Raw genomic sequence first — 22,891 nt, 5'->3', positions numbered from 1 at the left:
CTCAATGGTAAAGTATAATATTTTAGCAACAAGACATTAATCATCAACCAGTCAATTAGCGGCAAATTACAGACTAATAAAACTTGATGATTCGAGCTGCATTCTTAGAAATGATTGCCCCCTGGTGTGACCATTATGAAAAAGAAAAACGACTGAATACCAAATAGATAATTGTTTACATTTATACTCACGATTAAAGTTAGGGCAGCTTGTTAACTTAAGTGAACAAGCGAAATTGCTGAAAGCCTGTCACAACCTGCCAGAACTGTTTTCAATGTAGTCTTGGGTATTTGGACTTATTTACAATACTTCTCACCACAAAGAAAGATTCTAGATAACCCTTGATCAAATGTTAATTCTCCATGATGATATGGTTTGAATATAAAAGCCTTCAGGCAAAATTAATTCAGGACTGATCTCTTTTTAACAACAACAGTCGGTAAATTCTTAAAAACTTATTGTTTGGCACTGACTGTCGCCGCGTCATATTGACTTTAAAATAAAATCGCATGTTGTCGCTTGCGAGTTTTAAAACTATTTCTTGCCAAAAGTTCAATACAAGGCTCAAAGCGACATAACAAAAAAAAGTTTTTCTTGGAGGGAAGGCTAAACAAACCGTCAAGAAAGTCGCTTTCAAGAAAAAAAAAGTGTTATGTGTTAAAATCCGATCAGGCTTTACATGGAAAGTTGACAATGGCTTAGGCAGTATCGGATCCAGATCGTTCGGCTAATTCAGAGTGTCAAGATAATCCAACCACTTGCCGCTGTCAAATTAAATTTCATTCAATCCAGTCTGACGGATCCTTGATGTTCTAGTAAACACATTCTCTGTGGCAGCTAAGGCCATCATGATAAATTATTCTCTCCTTTTTGTTTCCTTTACACTACGTATTCGTAAACAAATTATCTTGTTATATAGTCGTTTATCACTGTCAGTGATTTGGCTGGCGAATGCTGTGGTTCCGCTCTGCAAACGTTTCAGAGATCGGGAATGTGGCTTCCAGTACATTTTTGGCTGGAAGGTAAATATCTTAGTTTACTTTAAGCATAAGAATTCGTTCCTAATATCGCAACTCCATCTTGAAAGTGTTTTAATCCGCTGATGAAAGGACTAGTTAACAGAATAGGAACTGAGACGACCGGTGATTCCCGTGAAGTTTTGGACCAATTTACAGCGTTCAAAGTGCCTTTCCTCCAAGACCTTAGTGACTTTCGTAGTCACCTTCGTCCTCAATTGTCTCCAAGTTCGTTACAACCGTATGAGGAAGAGATCCTCGAAGTTTACGGTTATTTATGTAACCACTGATTGCAGATCCCCGTCTTGTCAGGTACATGCTGACGGAGGAACCCCGTCGGCTGGTACCCACAGTCTGCTCTAAGTATACTCTAGTAAAGAGTCGCTTAAATGCCCGCCTGTACGTGCGGTTCATGCATGTATATATGATGGGATTCAAACAAGAATTTAAGTATTCCATCCATTTGAACATGTTGTAAACTCCCATAGGATAACTGAACTTTGGATCGTTCGCGTGGCCCACGACGATAGCGAAGAATGGAAGCCAGCAGACGACGAAAGCGCCGATGACAACTAAGATGGTCTTGGCAGCCTTCATCTCGTTGGCATGATCCTTTCCTCCAGCGCTTCCAATTCTTTGCACTTGGATCTTCACAACGATGAAGATGACAGTGTACATTACGACTACGATTGACAAGGGTAGAAAGAAACTCACAGTGGACACAAAATGCAAGAAGCTGCTGCCGGGCCATCCAGCCAGTCTGGAAGAGGCAATGGCAGTGGAGTACAACCAAATCAAAAGAATAACAACCAAGGCCCGCTTGGGGGTGAGAAGTTTTGGATACTTGAAGGGTGTCACAATTGCTAGCATTCGATCCACACTGACTGCTGTTAGATTCATTATGGAGGCAGTGCCACAAAAGATATCTATGCAGGACCAGAATAGCATCAATTGCCGTGATAAGGGCCATTTTGTATTGTTGAGCTGCACTATGAACCAGAACGGCATCGCCAACAGGGCAACCAAGATATCTGCCACACTTAAACTAACAATAAAGTAGTTACAGATCACCCTGAGGTTTGGAAAACTGTAGAAACTAACACAGACAAGAATATTTCCGAAAAGAGTCACCAAGATCAAAATGGCGACGAAAACGGCAGCGACAATGCTCTGTGGGGTAGGATTAATGCCCGTCGGTGGAGCGTTCGTCACATTTCCTGCTTCAGACATATTGAGTACCTTCCAGCGATGACTTTAATGCGCCTGTTTCTACACGAAATGAAACAAAAGCTCAGCGTCAACATCATCTGCATAACTGAATAAATACAAACATCGACTACAAAAGAGATCAGAGGACAATGGATCGGCTATCCCGGTGTACAGTGTTTAATAAAGTCGCCAAATGAACACAAAAGTCGTACAACTGTGTTATGACAGACCTGTAGCGATAATAGGCAATAGGCAATCTACATTGAAGTCATCGTTATTTCCATCGACTGTGAGAATGATTTTTAAGTCAACAAGTACTTGCGACCTGATGGCAGTAGGCCCTATAGAATTCTTAATACCTTAAATAGCTAATTTACACTTCTCGTTTGATTGCTAAATTTAAACTGCTAAATCGATTGAAGTTTAATACTTCATGACCATTATTAAAAGGACAGAGAAAATTAATATTGAGCTCTTTGTTCTAAAAGGTAATCCACTAAAACAGGAATGCCTTTTAATGCAAAAAAATGCCTTGGATGCAATTAGGAGTCACATTTTGATTTAATATGATAATTCTACGAAAGAGATGGTTTCCAACGTAATATTATCTAGTTCAACACAGTTTGAAAGCTGATTAACATTTAATTATAAGCAACCAAGACCTTTGGTTAGTCTTCTGAAAAAAGATTCCCGCAGAAGTTGATCTCCAGAATATCGAAGTATTTCGTTAGTCTAGACAATATTTATACGAAAACCGCATTATTCAATTCGGAAATATTTACATCAGCAACGAAAAGCGTGTTTGCGAGGAAACGTTTCAAATATTTCCCTTAGGTTGCGAAATGTAAACATGCTGCCTTATTTTCTATTCCTAGAATTTATATAGTTTGCTATAATCTGTTTGCTTTACGGCTTACACTGGCTAATACAGAAACTATGAAGATCCCTTTGAGATCGGAAAGATCGTGGGATTCTGAACTCTAAAGTGTTTGATTTACGTGAGCAGTCATGACCGGTTGCTATATGTCGTATAGTTCGAAAGGTAAACTTTTTATGTTTACATTCCTGCTCGTAATTTTTACAGTTTGACAGCCAGAATACAAAGCGAAATGTAAACTACCCAAGATTGAGAGGGAAGCAGTCATAAAACGAAACGGAAAAATTAATATTTTCCCAATTTTTCAAGACAACAGAAGAAACAAAATGGCGATCAATTTATGTAAAAGGTCTCCTTCCCGAAATAAAAATACCGTAAAATTTGTTACATTAAGGAATAATAGGCGAAACTGTCTTAGTGAAAAGCTTTTTCATTTTTTCTCTTCCAGTTTTCAGCCGACTGTAGCGTGGTCTGGCTGAATGTCAGTCTCACCACATAGAATTCTGGAGCCTCCTTCCGCGTGGGCTTATTACAAAATAGATAAGAAACGTATATGGATTCACGTTCACAAATGTATTGTACGAGCTCAAAATAGAAATTATTTCTACGATTCAGTTAGGAAGAGAAAGCTCAAGAAACCATCGTTTTCATGAATGCCGGACAGTTCTCAAGGAAAGAGCAACTAATAAGCCATAGAGCTGTAGAAAGTAACGCCTTTTAGGCATATCTTTGGAATTTCTAGCACATAGGATACATCTGTGGCACATTTGTTGCCACACAAGACCTTATCCTTGTCTATTGTGTATAGCTCGCAGCACGAATTTGGTCCACCTATGGCTCCTTTGAAGCAAGACTGTGAAGCTGTATCGGTCTCGACAAATGCATTGACGTAAAAGATTCAAATTAGTCGCAGAAAAAAGCCAAGATAAGAACTAAAACAAATATTATTATGGCTTACCATGTCTGCCAGAACGAAGTAAAGCGTAAAAGCAGACGTTGTTTGTTTTGATTCGTTCGTACTTTGTGGCAATACTATCGGTAGCTTCGAAGCCTGCTTTCTCTTCGGCTTCTGCTCAGTTAAAGAAGGCCTGTTAAAGAGGTCGAAATTGAGGTGATTTGCCGCAAAAAATGTTTAACAAAACAACGGAAATGAACTGAGAAAAAGCTTTCATTTGGAATATGAAATACTAACAAGAAAACAAACACTTTGACAGGAAAAAAACTCAATCCAATTTGCTACTATGTAAATTACCGTAATAGCATTACTTAAAATGACGGCTCAAAACCCTGATCATTGATTTTGGCCGGAAATTATCCAGCGAGAGATCTCTTTGGTGAAATCATACATTTATGGCTTTTCACCACATTAATCTGAATCTCTTTGCGATTATGATCATTTCTCTCTTGTACTTTAAGAGATCGATTTACTTTGATTTGATAAGCATGAGTTAAATAAACAGATGGAAAGAATTCGAAATCGCTGACACGTTAATCAATTCAAGTCGAGGTTTCACGAAACGACATCTTATGAGATTTTCCTCAGAATCACATGATTTTTTTTTTGTACACAACCAGATCGTAATCCGAAACCAAATTTTACCGTCTTCTTTTTTTTTTTTTATTCGCAGTAGCGGAAGAGTCACACGGCATAAAAACAGCCGTGTCTTTTTAATCGATATTCCTCTGGTGCAGATTGTGGCATTAATTCTAAAACTCCATATTATTAACAAGAAAGCTGGATTTTACTTACGATACCGTTGCCTTGGGTGTTGTCTATTTCTCCTCTACTGTGTCACAAAGTTTGTAAAATCGTTCTCCCCAGACCTTCAGGGGTCCGGTTTGAATCAGATTTAGCCGAACACTATTTGACCCAACACAGGTTATATATCAGTTGTATTTTGTATTTTGTATTTCTGCTTCTGTCGTGGCGCTAACTACGTCCTATGAACAGTTTCCTGTAGTGATTCCCGCTGTATGGGAAATACTGGCTATACAATCATTGGTTGTTATGCGTACAACAAACAGGGAATTCGACTCGGAACTTTTTATAAATAAATGATTATTTGCCATGACGTACACAAACTTTATGGAAAATCTCGACAAAATCAATATATTACATTTCCATCACTTAGTTCAGTACACAAAGGTTGTTTGCCGTGAAAGATGTTCAAGTAATCTACTCATTGTTCCGAAACTTTTCACTATAGTCACAAAGGAAAAGGTCAGATTAAAGGCGAAACGCTCAAGAAATGATGGTAAACACGGTAAATGATTTTTTTTTGCCCCACGACACCTGAGCTTAATTGCTAGGTAAACGGAACCATCTGAAATTATTAGGAGAAATCAAGAAACAGGATGCTTTGAAGATTAGCAAGAGAAATTACTTGAACGAGAGTAATTTTGAAAAAAAACAGAGACTAATGATCTGAAATTAAAAATAGAAAATCCTCTAGACTATACAAGCAAGTGTGAAGTGATTTCTGCAATGGGGGAAAACTAACAATAATTTCATCATGTACAGCAGATAAACCACAATTAGTTTTGTTCGTCTTAATTTCAGGAAACCCACTCCTGATTGCGAATCACTTTTTCTACACGTACCTTTGAGTATTTTGGGGTATTAGACATGAGTGTCAATGCCACTTTCCGTGACAGAGTTTTTCACAGTCAGAAATTAAACAATGAGATGTTGCGAAGCTTTTAAGGTTTTACAGATCAACTGTCTGGTGACCACGCCTTTCACATATAACAACATATTGGCTTTGTATTTCGCGGTTCGGTTTCTTTTAAACACGCAGGCAGGTGGGGATAACCCTGCTTTTCATCAAGTAACGATAACGTTTCTGTGAACGCTTTTGAAGATCTCCTTAATTTACAGTGAAAGGAGTACATCTCAAGTTTAATCTTGTTAAGAGAAAACCATGATGCGATTGATGAAGGAGTGTAAATATTGCGGTTGGATTTTGGTTTGGAGTATGAATATGTTTTTGGATCTGTTTGAATTTTCGAAAACCAGGTTAATTATTCGGAACCGGTTGGAATTTTAAACCATTTTCACTCATTTAACCTACACATTTATGTCAACAGTGGCACAAATTGTAATGTAGAAGAAATTTAAATATTCTATATCTAGATTCCATGGAAAGATATTTTTATCTGAGAAAGGAAACGGAAAGTAACGCCAACAGACTTTGGCTTCGACCACCAGCCGACCTGAGTATTAATAATTCAAACTGATCCACTCACTTATATTTCCATCCGCTTTAAAATTAATCCTTTACAGAAAGTTGCCTTTTTCGCATGTTTAGAAAGACGTGGATCTACATATGAAGCAACAAACATAAATAAAAGTTTTACATAACCAGTCCTTGGTGCTTAGGTGTTGGGAAATTAGTAGATCTCGAAAAGGCCAAAAGCCTTGGGTTCTGCGCAGTTCAAATATGCATAGACCTATATTTTCATCCGGCGTCGGCAATTAGTCCTTAACAAAAAAAGGTAGAAGGCATTAGATATATATCGCAAAGAGAACCGAAAGTAAATAAACTACGAATTATTAAGCGAGCTGAGTATAACACTAACTCGGTTCGATAGGTTTTTAATATTAAGCTTGAACCTACCGGCTGCTTTTTGCTTTCACACTTCCTTGCTATCGTGCAGTTAGTTCTCAGTTCCCATTTTGTCAGTTTTAATTACGTTCTAAATTTAACAAGGACAGCTATCATGTATGAGTTAACAGTCACATATAAATTCAGTTCTGACCTGGTTGTTGTAGATGTGTAATTCTTTGTATTTGTTGCTTCCCAGCTAGCGCGCCGATTTTTTACCAGCGATGCAAAACTGGAGACTAAGTTGGCAATCACTAGGCTGCAGATTAAAGGACACTTGATTCACTTAGAAAGAAAACAACCAAACGTGAATCGGTTCAAATGCCGAAAACCGAATCGATTTTTTTTTTCATTCCAGTAAGTAAACACCGAGTGACCGAAAGGGAAACGAAACTGCTCGAAACTCAAAATTTTGTTTTAGCGAGTGCGTTGACTTTTACTTACCATTTCTTCCTCATGAAAGAATGACGACTCTGGCAAATTACCAAGAGGGGCCGAGAGTAAATGTTGCTTATATCGCAGCCATTATATAGTCATTACTATGCATCAGTTATGGCAGATGGCACTTCACATAAACGAAAGGCAAACATATTCGTTAAATGTTCCGCTACGACTTCCCACTCGAGATGAACAAAGCGTAGAAAACAATGGTTTTAACAAGAAGGTGCTGCCGAAATAATGATCCCAAGCAGAGATAGAAAGAAATAAAAAAAAGTAAGATCATTTGACAAAACTGTTCATCAGAGGGTCTTATTTCAAGAAAATGCAAACGATTACCTATAGCATGGCGTTAAAGCATCCCATCATTGAAAGCAATCCAAAAACGACGGGTTACTTAATGGTGACCATTCAAAACAAAACCAATCTCAGCCGGAAGAGTATCGAAAAACGGCTTGATAAAAACATGCTGCAAATTTGCTCAAAATATAGTTTCATAAGTCATTACGTGAGTAAAACAATAAATAATGCATTTTGAATATTTCCAAATGTTAAGAGTGACTCCGGTATTCTGAAAAATTACAAAATATTTTATTTGCAAACGATTTATTTATTAGACTACCTTAAATAGGTGGTGCGGCAGCATATAAATTTCAAAGCAATTAGTTAATGAGCAGAAACCCCATTAGAATTTCGCCACTGCAGACCTAATGATGCTTTAACGAGGCTCCCTGCAATAAGTAAATAAGATAAGATCGCCCAGTATATGATTGAATTCAACTTATCTTTATAGAAACTGACCTTCATGATGTCGTAATTTCCGTCATTAATAGTATACAATTGTATAAAACCGAAAAAAGTCATTTGAATTCGGCATATTGGTAGTTATGATCTCTGCAGCTGTAGCTTGTAGCGTAGCTTTTGCTAATTTACATTTGTTGAATTGATCAATAGAATTATTACGACAGCAGTGAAAAGAAAATAAATTTCACATCCATAGAAATTAGCGATTTGTCGTCAAATTAACAAACTCTTTTTATAAAGGCGTTTTGTTCGGTTTTAGTAATTCGCGTCTTTCACCTATGTGCTTAGCACCAATCGCTTTTATTTCATTCAGTTTTGGTCATTTGTAAACTATGACAGGTTTATAAGGCTTCTTACATCTCTTTTGGCCGTGTTAGGGATTTCCTGCAAAACCTCTTTTTGACGCAGCTGGACTAAGCGATTCTGTCTTGCTTCTTGATTGTTTTTTTTTTTTTAAAGGTTTGTTTTTGTTTCAAACTTTTTGTTTCCGCAAAGAATTTAAAACAAGCCCCCTCTCTCTTTATAACAGACTCCTTCGTTTTGATATGTAACATAGGTACACAAAGAAGTTTTCCACATTTGATACATTGTTTCTAAACGATTCGATCTTGCTTCTTGCTCGTTTTTTGTACGTTTTGTTTTTGTTTCAAGTTTTTGTTTTCGCAAATTATTTAACACAGACCTCCCTCTCTTTCTGTACCACACTCTAACGTAAGCAAATAACTTTCAATAGGTGAGAACTAAATGTGTCTCAACCCAAACAACTGAGTAAAATTTAACTGTTGTGTCGCCACCAGGTGCCGAGCAAATTCATCAAGCATCAGACACTGCTTGAGGTCCAGTTTTCAGCGTATTCAGGACACCCGAGAACTGATTGGTCCATACGTTCCAAAGATGACGATCGACCAATCACAGCTTATATTGATCGTCCACAGGCCTCAGACATCCTGGTGCCGAAAGCTGTTCTTTGATTTCAAAGTTTCCGTAATGGCGAATAAAACAACACCAACAAAAATGCAGCCGGCACGGAACCTCATCTCAGCGCAAAGCTAGTTTCTAGAAAGACAAAGTAGTCTGTGCCATGCCGTCGATTGCTACGGAGCTCGCGTAAATAGGGAGGCTCATTTTTTTTCTTGCTCAAAAAGTCGTCAGTAAAAATTTGCTGCAATGTTCTTGCGATTCTTCTTTTTCGCGACTTTTAGTGAATATCAGTAGACAAAAAGAGGTGATATACAGAGCAGAAAGGGCTACAAAATGGCGATAAAAAAAAAAAAAAAAAACTACAGTTGTAATCTTTGCTTATCAAGATTACCCTAGTCGTCAGTAGGTTTATTTTATCATCAATCTTTTGCTTGGAAACTGCTTGAAGCAAGTTAAAATCACAGAACAAGAATTCGAATGTGTTATCAGCTGTCGCTTCTCATCACGAAAGTAAGGCCTGATAAAAGAGAGTTTACATAACCTGGCTACAACTTCACGCCGCACCCTTAGAGCTGCACAAGAGCGGATATTTTACACCGATGATTCTGAATCCGAAATATCTCTTAAACTGCTTATCCCAAGAGAACACAGAAAAAATTCTAAGAAAAATAGAGCACTTAAGCCTAACCTTTTGCATTTGAAATCTCAACTTAAACATAGTTCTGTTCAGTGTTATTATTATTATTTTTTAATATTGATGAGCTTTTACAAGCTTGAACTTGGGTTACTGATAATGCTATTGAACAAATAAAACGTCACGAAATATAATGAGGAATTCAACGAATTTTTCCAGCAAGTTAACTGCTCCGCCATGTCGTCTGAATAGACCGTCGCTCTGACTGATTGGCTGCTTCGGCTTAAAAATCGCGCTTGAACTTTTGTTTAACTGATTCTATGGCTTTGCTTCCCAATACCTTTGGACGTTTTCAGTTATTTCCTTTTATTTTTCTCAAGCTGTATCGGTGAGCTGCCAATGACAAAGTTCACAAACTGAACCTAGGCTGGGAAACTGACAATAAAAAAGATAACAAGATGGTAATTGCATGTTCAAAGCGTATTAGATCAGGGATCCCTATTTTTCAGTAAGCGTGCCTACAGGCAATCAATGGTAATCTATTCTCCGATCTTATCGCACCACGACTCGGCATGAAGCCGGTTTTATTTCGTGAAAAATAAAAAAATTACGCCCCCTCCCTCTGTGTCCCTTGGTATTAAAACCGATTTCCCATGTGTTTTAGTCGAGCATGAAAAAACATATATGCTATGTATTCTTGAATTGCGTTTGTCCAAGACATCAATTTAACGTGAAATTTGAATAAATGTTTAGCACTCACTTACCGACAGTCTCGTCCCGATTAAACTTTAAACACGAAGATCGTCTTGAAAAACAAAACGCTGTTTATTCAGACTTTCCTCGTCTGTAAACCTCTGTTGTTACTGTTGTTGCATCGTTGGTTTGAATGATTTGAAGTCTGCGGGATAAGTGGTTTTGTGGTGATCTGTATTGAACACGTGACCTTAGCGTGCACACTCGCACTCTCGCAAGATCTCCCTCAAAACCGCACGTCCAACAGAATAAATAGTATGAACGCACTATCACCGTCGAAATCAAGGCCCCCTCAAATGAGAAGACAACGTTGTCAAACCTTTGTTGCGGAAGCATTTTTTCCCTCCATGTTTCTACGTTTGCGGCTAAACACAACATTTGTTGAAAGAAATACTTTGTTTTCGAGAATCGAAAATTGTTGCTGAAGTTTGCTTACCGGTTCGCGCATCAAGCTGACAATTTTAGGAAAAAAAATAATAGTGCCTCGTTTCCGGGGACCTATATCCTCCACCAATTCTCGATGACATTGGTTTGCTTTTCCATTACCTGTCTTACGCTGCAATCCTGCCTTCACTGGAGGTTTTTCATGAACATTAATAAAAGTGTGATACGCGCGGTATTCTCAAATTCAAGAAGATAATGTATTCCAATCTGATCTAATACAGCTGCTTAAATATTAATATGTACAATTGTCTTGTCTGTTGTCAGTTATTCTTGTTTGACTTCGATTTTTCCTTATTGTCTTCAAACATCAATATAGCTAATATCTTTTAACGAGGCTGAAAGAACTTTGAAACTATTTTGCAGTGACCAAAAGGAAATAACAATTAAATAAAACTCAGTACGAATTTACCTGTGAATCAATATCGCCGAATGGAAAGACAGAACAAAACTGTCAGCTAGCTGCATGTCCAAAGCTTGGGGAACTCCACCTTAATGCAAATATCTTGACTAAATGGTTCGGCTTTCTTTCAGAGTGATGCAGGTAATACGAGTCTGGCAAACAAGCTTTTAAGAAACGTTTCTCGTTAGAGCTTGTTTAGACAGGCAGTTAGAGACACGACTCTAATGAAAGCATGTTAAAAAAAAAAAAAAAACACAAACGATGAAGAGATCTATCGAATCCAATCATCATAAAGGCCTTTTATAACTTAAGAAACAAAACCTTCCAACTTGGAATCAATCCAAAAGAGCAAAATCTAGATCATCTTCTCTGGATCTACCTAAAGAGTGATCAGATTCTCCTAAATTATTTCAAATGGTCGAGGAGACGGGCGAAAATAATTATGTCAGAAACATACCTTCAAAGGAGATTGCCCTGATCTACCATCAAATTCTCAGTAGGTTATGACAATACGTACAGTAAGAAATAAAGAGTAATCCGTGCTGAGATATTACATTTCGGATAACGAGTGTATTCACAAATCTGCCGAGAAGCACTGATGAAGGTGTGGTTTGTCTGAGAAAAGGAAATATTCTAACCAACAAAGAATGAATGGTTAGACCCTTAATCCCCCATACATCCCTTATTTCCTAAAGGTAATCCTTCTCGAGTTATTTTAAGATATGGTATCCAGTCCTCCCGCGGCTAATGCTACAACGCGCGTTGAAAATACGTTTTAAGCCGCTCGGCTCCTCCACGTGAGGCCAAAAGCCAAAAGGATTGGCTCCTGGGATTAGCTTCTGGGACTTCTGAGGGATCACCTTGGGAATAAGGCCTCTCTTACCAGCCATCCTCTCTTGTTCCAACAGAAAAGCCGAATCAAATCTAGCTAAATCTAAAATGTAGTACTTAAACACAGGCATTCTTTCGTGAACGAGCGAAACAAATGAGCAGTTTTAACATTAGGAAATTAAACTCAAAGTAGTTAGCGTTCATGATAATGACAAAAACACAAACAAACTGAACAGATATTGGGTGGTAGCTTTACTAGCGCCCGGTTCAACATCGCCAGTGTTAAGATCAAGTTCACCAGACCACCAGTCCATGCAGGTCAAAATAAATGGCAATAGCCGCGTTTTCGACTTCGTTCAAAAAACACTTTGTCGGGAGAGATCGTGAGCTAACGTGAGACCAAATATTGTCATCGGTCAGGAACAGTCGGCTGTACAAAGATCCTCAGTAGGACAAAACAAGAAAACGTTGGAGACGAAACTGAAAACTGTTGCTCAAGCCTGGTCGTAGACTCAGTATTGTGGTAACAAAAAAATTGTTTACAAGTGATTTCGTTCACGACATTCAGCTGCTCTGTGATTAACAAGTTCTAATGAAAGGAACTTGAAACGCAATTGACAATGATATATAATGAAAGTGGAACTAAGAGACTGAAAAATAACATAGTTCAGACAACAGGTCTCTCTCTTTCTAAAATTCGCCCAAAATGAACGCAAAATTTTTAACTCACCAGCCTTGGTCTTTGTTCTATTTACTGATATTGGTCGGTTCTGTTTAAGGTGTAAATCATCCAACCTGTTATGTTCTGAGGTCAAGAATGAATTATATAATATATCTCCAACCACGATATTCCTGATTTTACATGTGAATCATGTATTACAGTGTCTGTTAGAAGAAAACTTTTCTAATTAGTAAGATTGTTTGATAAGTCATAATACGGACATGAGAAACAATCAACGGCGCGATCACAAAGTCCGTTGGCGATCACCGGTTAGCGCTTTACTAGTGATGACGGCGAGGATAAGACATGCCGACTTTTATTAACTATAACCGTGAAAGCCGGCAAATATTATTGTTGTATATGAATAACAATCAAAGTGTGGGCTGATCATGACATTCTTGTCTTAGCATGACAAACAGGATTGCTGCCGAGGAAACGTTTAGAATACAGTATTCGATATTCAACACGTGCTAATTTTGCGTAAAATAAATAACCGAGCTCAACCAGCTGAATTTAATCTGGATATAAGCCGAAAACTGAATATAGCGTAAATTATTCCCTTTTTGGCGAAAGTTCATCACGGTCTCTATGTTGGTCAATCGTGCCCCTTAAAAATGTGATGTGTCGTGCTTTTTAACCAGAAAAAAGCTCGCGGATTATCAAGAATTTTCGATTCTATAAACATCCTTAACATGGAACCGGTAATTACTTTTAAATCTGAACGCAAGCTACATATCAAATAAGCCGCAATCTCTTCTAACCGGCATGAAAACTGTGGCCTAGCTAAGCAACGACACTCCTACCTTAAAATCGTACAACCCCCGCGGCGGGCGGAACTTCTTGAAAATTCAAAATGCAAGATTCTCAAAAGAGGTATACCCATCTGAGGTGTCAGCCGAGAAGATCAACCTGGGAAACGCGACTATTGAGAAGAAGACTGGTCAAGACTGACAAAATGGCTGCCGTAAATTCTAATCGTAGACATGGACATCCAAGAACCAAAGTTAAGTCTAATTTGTGACTTCCCAAAACAAAAAGCGTCACACTGTTAGTAAATTTCTGCAGAAATTCCCATTGATAACGATCATCTCAGACGAAACTAAATAAATCAAATAGATGCCTGAAGGAAATCAACCGTCTGACTGGTCGGTTGAGGTTCAAAGTTAAAAACCTGAACGCCGCTTCCCTCATCGCAGTTAGTTCTTCATAGGAGAGATCTCCTAATTGCTTTTTCATCCTGAACTCTGCTATTGAATCTGCCATTCCCTGGAGGAACCAACCAAACGGTTATTTTCATTACAAAACTTTTGGCATAAGAAGGGTTGTTGAAGTGAAAATGTGTTGATGTTGACAGGGAAGATGACAATTTCCGTGGAAAGCCGACCAGAACATTTCTCCATCTGACAAAAACGACATAATTCCTAGCCGTAAAGAAACCCCTTGGGGATCACATACTGGGTGGGAGGGGGGAAAGTGGGTGTCCCTGCCTTTTTTCTCAACACAGCCTTAGTACTGCTGCTCTGGTCAGTCCACAAATCACATATACGCACGTTTTGTTGTCTACTTTGTTTTGTGTTCACACCAGATCTTCTTGCCTCAAACCAAAGCCTGGTTTTCACCAGCGACGCAAGCACAAGCGCAAGCAATAGGGATGACCCAAGTGAAAACGAAATTTGACGCAAACACAAGCACAGGCAAAATCGTCCGAACCTAATCGAAAGTAATCTAGATCTAGTGTTTTCACTGGCCAAACATAACCACGTGTGGTAACAATCCTTGTGCTTTTGTTATACCTGAGCGGTATTCGGTAGCATAAGCGCAAACACAAGAAAAAGGAAAATATTTTCGTGCTAGTGAAAACCAGGCTTAGTGTACTTAAGGGATCTCAGTCACGGTCTTTTGAGTTATTTTGGCCACATACAAAATTACCTTTAAATGGTAGGAAACCTGAAAATAACAGTTTAATAAGATAGAAAAACACCAAAGACATAATGATAAACCATAAAGGAACAAGGATGGCTAAGGATGGAGAAGATTGACACGATTACAAGCGACAAATTTGAAAAATTGAGGCTGAACTTTTCAATATGCGCAAACCGTGACTGAGCTCCTTTAAGGTATTCACAAGTCGATTAAAACTGAGTCATCTGCTGCGGTTGAGTAGTTGAAGCCGAGTATATAGGTGTGTTTCTCGTTCGATTGACTACTTCTCATACATACATACATGCGTACACACATACATGTCTATTCAAATTTATAAAAAAAAAAAATACATATACATACTAAAGCTGCATAGGAACTCAGAACATAGCTTTGAGCTGGGTCGTAATGCTTACGGTGTACGCCTGTAAAATGCTTTTGCCTTCTTCTAGTCATCATTTCGGTCACGAATATTAAATCTGATTAAATAACAGCGTCCGTCATCGATTTTCACTTGAATTAACTTAAATTGTTTAACTTTGGTCATGACTCTGTTTTAAGCTTTTGACAACGTCATAAAGCAACTGTTAGTTGTCTAAATGGACCGTAAGTAAATCCAAGAAAAATATTCGAGTTCGACACGCGTATTAGGGATACCAAGTAAGTGCGTGCTGTCATATCACACGCAAGTAGTACACGAAGACACGCGACAGGCAAAGTAAAATATCGAGTGCCCGAATCCCGGCGCGAATGTAGTTTCTCGAAAGCCCGGAAACCTTTTCGGGCCCGCAAATTAAAGGCCTTTTCATAGTTAATCTTTTCGAAAAATAAGAGGCGCATACGCCTGAAACTTCTCGTATGAAGGGAACCTCTGTACATATTACGAATATGTGAATAAAACAGTTCTGTAATCATAAGGATTGAGATTTTGCTACGGCTCTCCGGACCCGCTTTCCGGGTGCGAAAACTTTTCGCGACCTCCGAGATAAGGGCCCCTCAGGGAACGATTACTTGGCCAATAATTGCCCGCCTCAAACGAGGGGAGGCTTATCCCAACACAAGGAGCGAGCGACGGACCGCACAACGCACATGCAGCATGAAAAGGAGTCCACTAAATAGCTGACAGCAAAGAACTTAACTACAAGAATAAATAAGCTCATTGTGACCTCGTATAGTTGCCAAAAAAAAAGTTGAAAGAAAGCAAGACACTGTTATTGCACACTATTAATCTTACTGACGGTGTCAGGTAGATAAATATGCATGCTATTAAGTAAACTACTTGTTCCAAACCTAAATATACTTTTATTGTTATTGGTGTCCAAAAATGCTGGCCCATAGCCATTTTCACGGTTAGTTTTTCTCATTTGCATTACACTGATGCAATCAATGAGGATGCGAGGTTATTTTGGGCAGAAACCACAAAATTGACCGGGATTACCTCACAAACATGCTGGATTATATTGAAATGCAAATGAGAAAAGTTAACCGTGAGAAGGGCTAGTTGGTTGCAATATGAGTTTCTCAGATAATGTAATTTCCTGGCTCGCGCTCCGAATCTTATCCGTAAGCCTTGTTGATCTGTAACGTTTTAATCTACCGCCACTCCCGAAACAGCCTCATTGTAGACATGTCGATGGCATTCGTCTCCTCAATCTTTTAAAGTTGTCCTTCAGGGTGTAGAACCCATAACTATAGAAATATGAGTTTTTTTAGATGCTGTAATTTCCTGGCACCGAATCTTATCAGTAAGCCTTGTTGATCTGTAACGTTTTAATCTACCGCCACTCCCGAAACAGCCTCATTGTAGACATGTCGATGGCATTCGTCTCCTCAATCTTTTAAAGTTGTCCTTCAGGGTGTAGAACCCACAACTATAGAAATATGAGTTTTTTTAGATGCTGTAATTTCCTGGCACCGAATCTTATCAGTAAGCCTTGTTGATCTGTACACTTGCTTTCGTAAAGAAATGTTTTAATTTAGCGCCATTTCCAAAACAGCCTATTGCAGACATGCCGATGGCACTCGGCTCCTCAATCATTTCCAGTTGTCTTCGAGGGTGCGGAACCCACAACTATAGAAAGAAAAGCTGGCTGATCAAAAAATAAAATGTTTGCTGATGATCTGTCGACTAATGATCTCCCTTCCTGCAGGTAAATATAGTCTCGTAGTAGATCTCACCAGGCGCCGGAATTGTCAGATATGCAGCGGTTTTGTTTCTACTGTTCTCCATAAACCCAAGAGGAAGTTAAAGAGGAAGTGTATAATTTCATTTTGCATTGCCGTACCTTACCGCAGAAATCGTAAGCAATATGTCAAGGAAGCAACTCCTGTTCTCTAATATTGACATTGGCAAGCGTGCGATCTCAAACTGAGTTCAGCTAGTTTTCTAGCACTTCAATTACTTTTGATGCGACTGAAATGCAACACAATTGGAACTTAAAAATCGTTAGCTAACTAATGAACAGCTATCAGATAATTCAAACAACCCTCAAACTTCAAGAGAGGATGAACGGTGTCTCTAAGTTTTTTCGGCAACACTCTTATTCTCTACAGAAAACAGAGGCAATAGCAAAGGATAATTAATGCACCACTGACTCACTGAGAGTGTAAATCTGCTGTAGGAGTAAAATGGGTGTGAGGCGTGACAGTTTTCGAAAATCTGGATGTTATTAAATTCTTTATCAGGAAGCTACCATCTCTCGCTCTTTTGCATCAAACATCGCTATCACTTCTTAAAATGTCATTAAAGCCAATATAAATAGATCGTATTGACAGGAAAAAGCAAAGTGTATTTTTGATGATCTAACTCCTCGAAAACTATTCTAACCACTTTGGAGCTAAAAGCATTTCGTTCATACTTTGGTTGATCTAAACGATAGCAAACGGTTGTTCGTGACTTCGCTGAGATATGAAGGTAACAAGAGTAATTGCAAAGTAAAGAAAATAAACAACAATCCGTCGAACGTTGACAGAAAACACTTTCACAGACTGGACTGGACTACGGAACTACTCTGACTGGCTCCCATGTAGGGCAGTCCGAGAGTTTTTCACTGGCAAGTGACGAGACAGTGAAAATTTGTAACTGGACATGCAATAAAACGCTTTTGTGTGTGCCTTGCAATTCTTTGTCAATTTCGATTGTAACCCAAAACATTAACAAAAAAGAAGGAACGAATTTCGTCTCAGACAATCAGATTATTTTGATATCTGATTGTCTGAGAGAGCCTCGGGGCACTGAAATTTCCTCCCCGTGTTACTTATTACGATAACCGTGCGGACCGTATGACATTGTACCTTGTCAGTGAGTGCATTGATACTAAATAAATAGGGCATAAAAGCAAAACTAAGGTATAAGCATCTATTATAAATAAAGAAGTTTGAAATACAAACAGTATGGCACGAGATTGGTTTGTCATGTTCGACGCTTTCAACGACCGGAGATGATGACTTTGTTTTGCCCTCGATAAAAAGTACAGGCAGCTACATTAAAAGAAGCACAATTTATCAGCAGCTGAGTATACATTATTTGCAAAACTGCCTGGAGTTAGAAGATTAACGTGAATCTTTTTAGACTGAGTGGATATTCTATATCTATTGTGTCACTGCTTCAGTGCAACTGCATTTGCATGAAGTATTTTACTGTCAGTCTGATTCGAGTAACATTTTCCCATTTCAGTCACGTTCTTTCCCATGAACACGTTTCCTTTGAAGAATTAACGTTATTAGCTCTTGATAAAGAACAATGAATTTGGAAAAAGAATCTCATTGAAGTAACCAAGCGCGTTCAGCATATAATTATGTTAACTCTTAGAAGTAGTCCAACATACAATATTGTCAGGCTTGTGTACTAGTCCAGTCCAATCTTTAGTCCATAAAACGGAAATGAGAAAAACATCGTTCAGATAAATGCTTTCAATATCCAAGAGATAAAAAACAGCTTTAGTCATCTCACAAAGGGGCACGCAAACTACTGACTCGTTATTTTCAACTCAACATATGCAAACCAAATTAGAAGTGATTTAGTGTTGCTAATAATCTATAAATAAACTACCTGGTTCAATGGCTTAAACAGCGAATGCCCAGTCTGATCAGTTTTTCTCTGGACATCCATTCATTAATTTCGGAACTTAATACCCAAATTATGCGGATTATCTCGAACTGTCTCGGCAAAACGAACAGGACAAAGCGAGTTTAAAAAAAAAAAAACAAGCTCGGTGGACTTTACAAGAGGCTTGACGCCCTCCATTCCAAAGCTGTTGAGTGACCTGTTCCCTTTCCACTTTGTCGGGCGGGGTCCTTGCCAGGAATATTGCAGCAAAGTCGGTTTTAAACTAATATGTCAAAATATTTCATTATTTTTCCAGCTTTTAAAATTGCATCACTTGTCTTGGCTTCATGAAACTGCCAGTGAAGTTATGCAGCTTTTCACAGCTGCATGTACTGCTGTATGTTTCCCTTTTTGGGCAACCAATTTTCGTACATTTTAAATTTGTCTTTGTTTACACCGCTCGCATCGTTTGTTTTCTGTCGTGTATTTTCAATATCGGCCGGTGTAGCTGGCTAAATCAGCAATGTATTATTTATCGACCCTAGAACCACCACAGATCGCGTTACTAATTCTCAATTAATGTTTGATGTGCCAGCCTCAGTGCTAAACTGTTTGTTTTTCCAATTTAGATTTAAGGCTAAATTAATTAGCATACCTGTAGATATCTCTAAACTCAAAGAATGCGAAGTCGACTGTTTACGAATAAATCTAACTAGAAATCAATAGTTTCCCTGTTATCTCGGAATTGTCTTAACGCTGAGGGTTAAACAGAAACATGTGTTTTTTCCTTCTTTTTCCGAGTTCACCACCCACAGTAATGGTATATGTTAATACATAGATAATATACATACTCATACTTCATTTGGCCTCTTTTCAGGAACAATAAACTTAAGAGAGAATCCAACATTTACAATAAATAATGCTCCAAGGATGTAAGGTAGCCATGTTTTTCTCACGCAGGGCATGAAATCTATCCACTAAAGCAATTCCGCTGATGAAAACTCTAAATTCTCTTGAATTGTCTGCAGACATTCTTGCAGTACAAGTAGGGAGAATGTGTTTAAATATCAAAACAATTCCCGCAATTCTCTTAGGCCGGATTATATACTGTTCGTAATTCTCATGACTTGCCTGTTGAGACAGGTCTTGTAGAACAGAAGGATTACAAGGAAGAACCCAAATTTTTAATAAGAGCTCAATCGGTAGAGAGCGACACGCAGTTTCGAACACCACGAAAAATTAGCTAGCCTGTTGACTTCACACCTGGGTTTCACAGCGAAGCAAAGAAGCAGAGTTTCGCGGCTGCCAGAGCGAGGGCACAGCTTGATATCTCTAGCTCTCTGTCCAATCTTTGTCTAATTTCACTGTCAGTCTCAAGAGTCATGGTGATTTGTCGAATCCACTCACAGCAAATCCGTGTCGTGATGGCGAAATTAATCACTGTGAACCGTTTTGAATATTATGTTCGGATTCAACATAAGTCAACTTCTTCGGTTTATTTCTTCTCTTAGCAAGTTAAAACAAGACGCCAAAATTCTGAGACAGGACAGTTCAAAATCTGTCCGCTTTCGTATTTAAGAAAAGTTTCCAGGTGTCTTAGAAACGCCACAGATCACAAACAAATGTTTATATAATTACATGTATTCATCCTAACCAGAGCTTACCTTACTCTTGTGTTGCTATCACCAATAGCAATTCGCACTCGGTGTCAGCAACATAAATGCATCTCAGTTATACGCGTCTTGGACGAGACAGTGAATTGTTCGGTGTGACTGATCCCCAAAACTGAAGCGCAAGAAATTTAATCGGCGACACTTGCTAATCAAGGCAATGATGACAAAGCCATGACCCTGGACAGAAATGTGAAACAATAAAGACATCGAAAGCATGTTTATCAAAAAACAAACTAACCAGACACCCGATATAAATTCATTGCCAATTTTTAAAAAACGTGGCAGGAGAAAGACAAGACGGAGATTAGGAATGCTAGACTGGTAATTGGAACAGACCCCATAGCAGGAACTTCGGCATAGGTCAGAAATTTTGAATAACTTGAATAACTAATGCCTACTTGCAAGTGTAACATGTTCCGCAGCCACTTGTCGCTTTTGCAATGAACAGGTGAAGAGTATCCCGGTGTTTTCCGCTCGTTAATCCATGATATCTACATTTCCTGCCGAGCATTTAAGCCTTTGAGTGACGCTTTTTGTTCACGACGCGCCCCGACAGAATGCTGGACAAAGCAGGAAATATTAAAATATGACTCAGAAGGCGCTCGATTCGTCCGCCGTGGAAAATAAAGACAAAAGTCTGAAAATGTTTGCAAACATAAAATGCGGGCAAACATCTTTGGGAAAAGTAGGAAAGTCACCGATGATTTTAGAATAGGATGCATCACCCCTCCCCCCACAGTTATTTTCCCTAAAAAGGTGAATACCATCCCGCTGCAGCTAACATCGGACGTGAGTAACACCTATTATGACCTTGATAAAATATGCAGCTTTGTTCTTACATTTTTCTAGATGTACAAGGTGGTTGTAATCTGGTTATTATATTGTACTCAGCCCGGGGGTGCACACCTGAGAGCTTCTAAAACAACTTTAATAACATCTATCTGTGTGCCCTATACAATACTTGACCCCAATTCCCTTTTGCCCACAATATGTATTTGTAACAGTTAACAGTATGGGAAGAAAATCATCATAGCAAACGAAACAACAGAACCAGGGCAATATAAGTTATCTTTTGAAAGCTAACTATCGGAACAGTGGTTTAGTAACCTCTGCTCAACTAATTATTTGACAGATGGACAGGCGAGATTTGGCGACAAAAACAGGCCTTTGAACTTTGGATTAGATAAAAGAGGATTAAATTGAAAACAAAAACATTTTACAGATATCATGACAGCAAAAACCAATTTGCTTTTGCAAGGCAGACGAAAATAACTTGAAATAGAAATCACTGTTCGGCTCCTTTCCTCGACGTCCTTGACATTTGATGCAATGTTCTTGGCGCCTAACTGTCTTGTTGTATAGAAATAGAGAAATCAAGAGAAAGGGAAAGCCGTGAAAGTTTTGACGCAACATGAGACTTGGAGGAGTCGCGCGTGGATCACACGCATATTTAGCCATGCGAGAGCGCGTTCACACGCGGTCTACGCCCGGAACACGAAATAAATAAAGATAGTTCAAAGGATGCCCCTGGTCCAACATACATGTAATATAACAGGCGAATAATAATAGAGGTCCCCAACAGTTATTGCTTTGATCAAATTCTAAAATAAACTGTGCATTTCATAGAGACAGGCAACATTTAAAAGCAGCTGGCTCATAGACACGCGAAGCATTTTAACTTTGCCCTCGTTAATTAACGAACGTGTTAACAATATTATTAACATTTCTCTTAATAATATTTCCACCGCAAATGCATGACCCTAAGTAAGCATATTGTAATTTAGAGGACCGTTTAATTAAAACATAACTTTCTAGACTTAAAGGTCCCTCACATAATTGTCGATCGAGCTTTTGTAATAGAAACCAAAACATTTTTACTGTTATTGCTTGGGTAACTTCACCTTCCTAAGAATTGAATCTATGAGACGGAAACAACTCAACGGGATCAGTTCAAAGCGTCGTTGTCTCCGAATATTTCCCATTTCGTGAAGAGCATTTTTGAAATATTTTACTCCCTTTCAAGAAATTTCTCTTCATAAAGTTTAAAGATCTTAATAGTTTCTCTTTAGTTTCACTGAAATGAGTAATGAGAACTCATTTAGATCCAGGTGGTTCGGTTTCTATACCCCGTATACTCAGCCAACACAACCGTCAGATTGCCCACATAGCAAGAGACGATTTGACAATTTTTCGCGCTCAATGAGGCTATGGTAACCGTTTGGCCTCATCATTTTACAAGGATATAATAGTAAGGCGATCGAGGTAAGCGGGTCATTTTTGAGAACTGAACTGAAGAGTGATGCCTTGAAAGCTTTTAGCGAGCTTTCAATGTTAATCCCGTGCCGTGTATATTTTTTGACAAAGTCTGTCACAAAAAAGCGTAAAAGCGCATGTGACAACACCCGTTGGTATCATGGGTAGTGACGGTCTGGCGTTGTTCACCATGTTTCGCAAGAGGGAAGGGAAACCATGAATACACGTGTTTTGCTGTTTGCGTCTACCACGCTGCAACACCTTTAGCTTCAGTCAAGCAATCGCAAACCACCGTTATCCTCAAAAACCTTTCGACATTGTGGAGTACGCTTCATACGCTTTTG

At 38.6% G+C, this 22,891-nt stretch overlaps 1 protein-coding gene across 5 annotated transcripts; it reads right to left on the bottom strand.

Moving 5' to 3' along the window:
• Nucleotides 1-164: 164 nt before the first annotated feature.
• On the bottom strand, nt 165-20,958 carry LOC110050168 (alpha-1A adrenergic receptor-like). 5 transcript variants are annotated; one of them, XM_020756057.2, is made up of 3 exons: nt 20,693-20,958; nt 20,286-20,471; nt 165-2,285 (listed from the first exon to the last, which is right to left on the bottom strand). In XM_020756057.2, exon 3 carries the CDS (start codon nt 2,244-2,246, stop codon nt 1,203-1,205), a length of 1,044 nt encoding a protein of 347 aa, XP_020611716.2. In that variant the 5' UTR covers nt 2,247-2,285; nt 20,286-20,471; nt 20,693-20,958; the 3' UTR covers nt 165-1,202. The 5 variants fall into 5 exon arrangements, with proteins under 5 accessions (XP_020611716.2, XP_089147881.1, XP_089147898.1 ...); XM_089291755.1 differs by having other exon boundaries at nt 20,286-20,958; XM_089291772.1 differs by lacking the exons at nt 20,286-20,471; nt 20,693-20,958 and adding an exon at nt 10,269-11,480.
• Between the last annotated feature and the right edge of the window lie 1,933 nt (nt 20,959-22,891).

This window comes from Orbicella faveolata, unplaced genomic scaffold, assembly GCF_042242905.1.
Source record: "Orbicella faveolata isolate gen_17 unplaced genomic scaffold, um_ofav_v1 contig_1, whole genome shotgun sequence".
Lineage (NCBI taxonomy): Eukaryota > Metazoa > Cnidaria > Anthozoa > Scleractinia > Merulinidae > Orbicella > Orbicella faveolata.
Note: the sequence above shows the minus strand (reverse complement) of the source record. Positions and strands in the feature narration are given on the sequence as shown.

Excerpts from the sequence above, each read along its gene's own strand:
- LOC110050168 (XM_089291755.1), bottom strand. The coding sequence starts at position 2,246 with ATGTCTGAAGCAGGAAATGTGACGAACGCTCCACCGACGGGCATTAAT.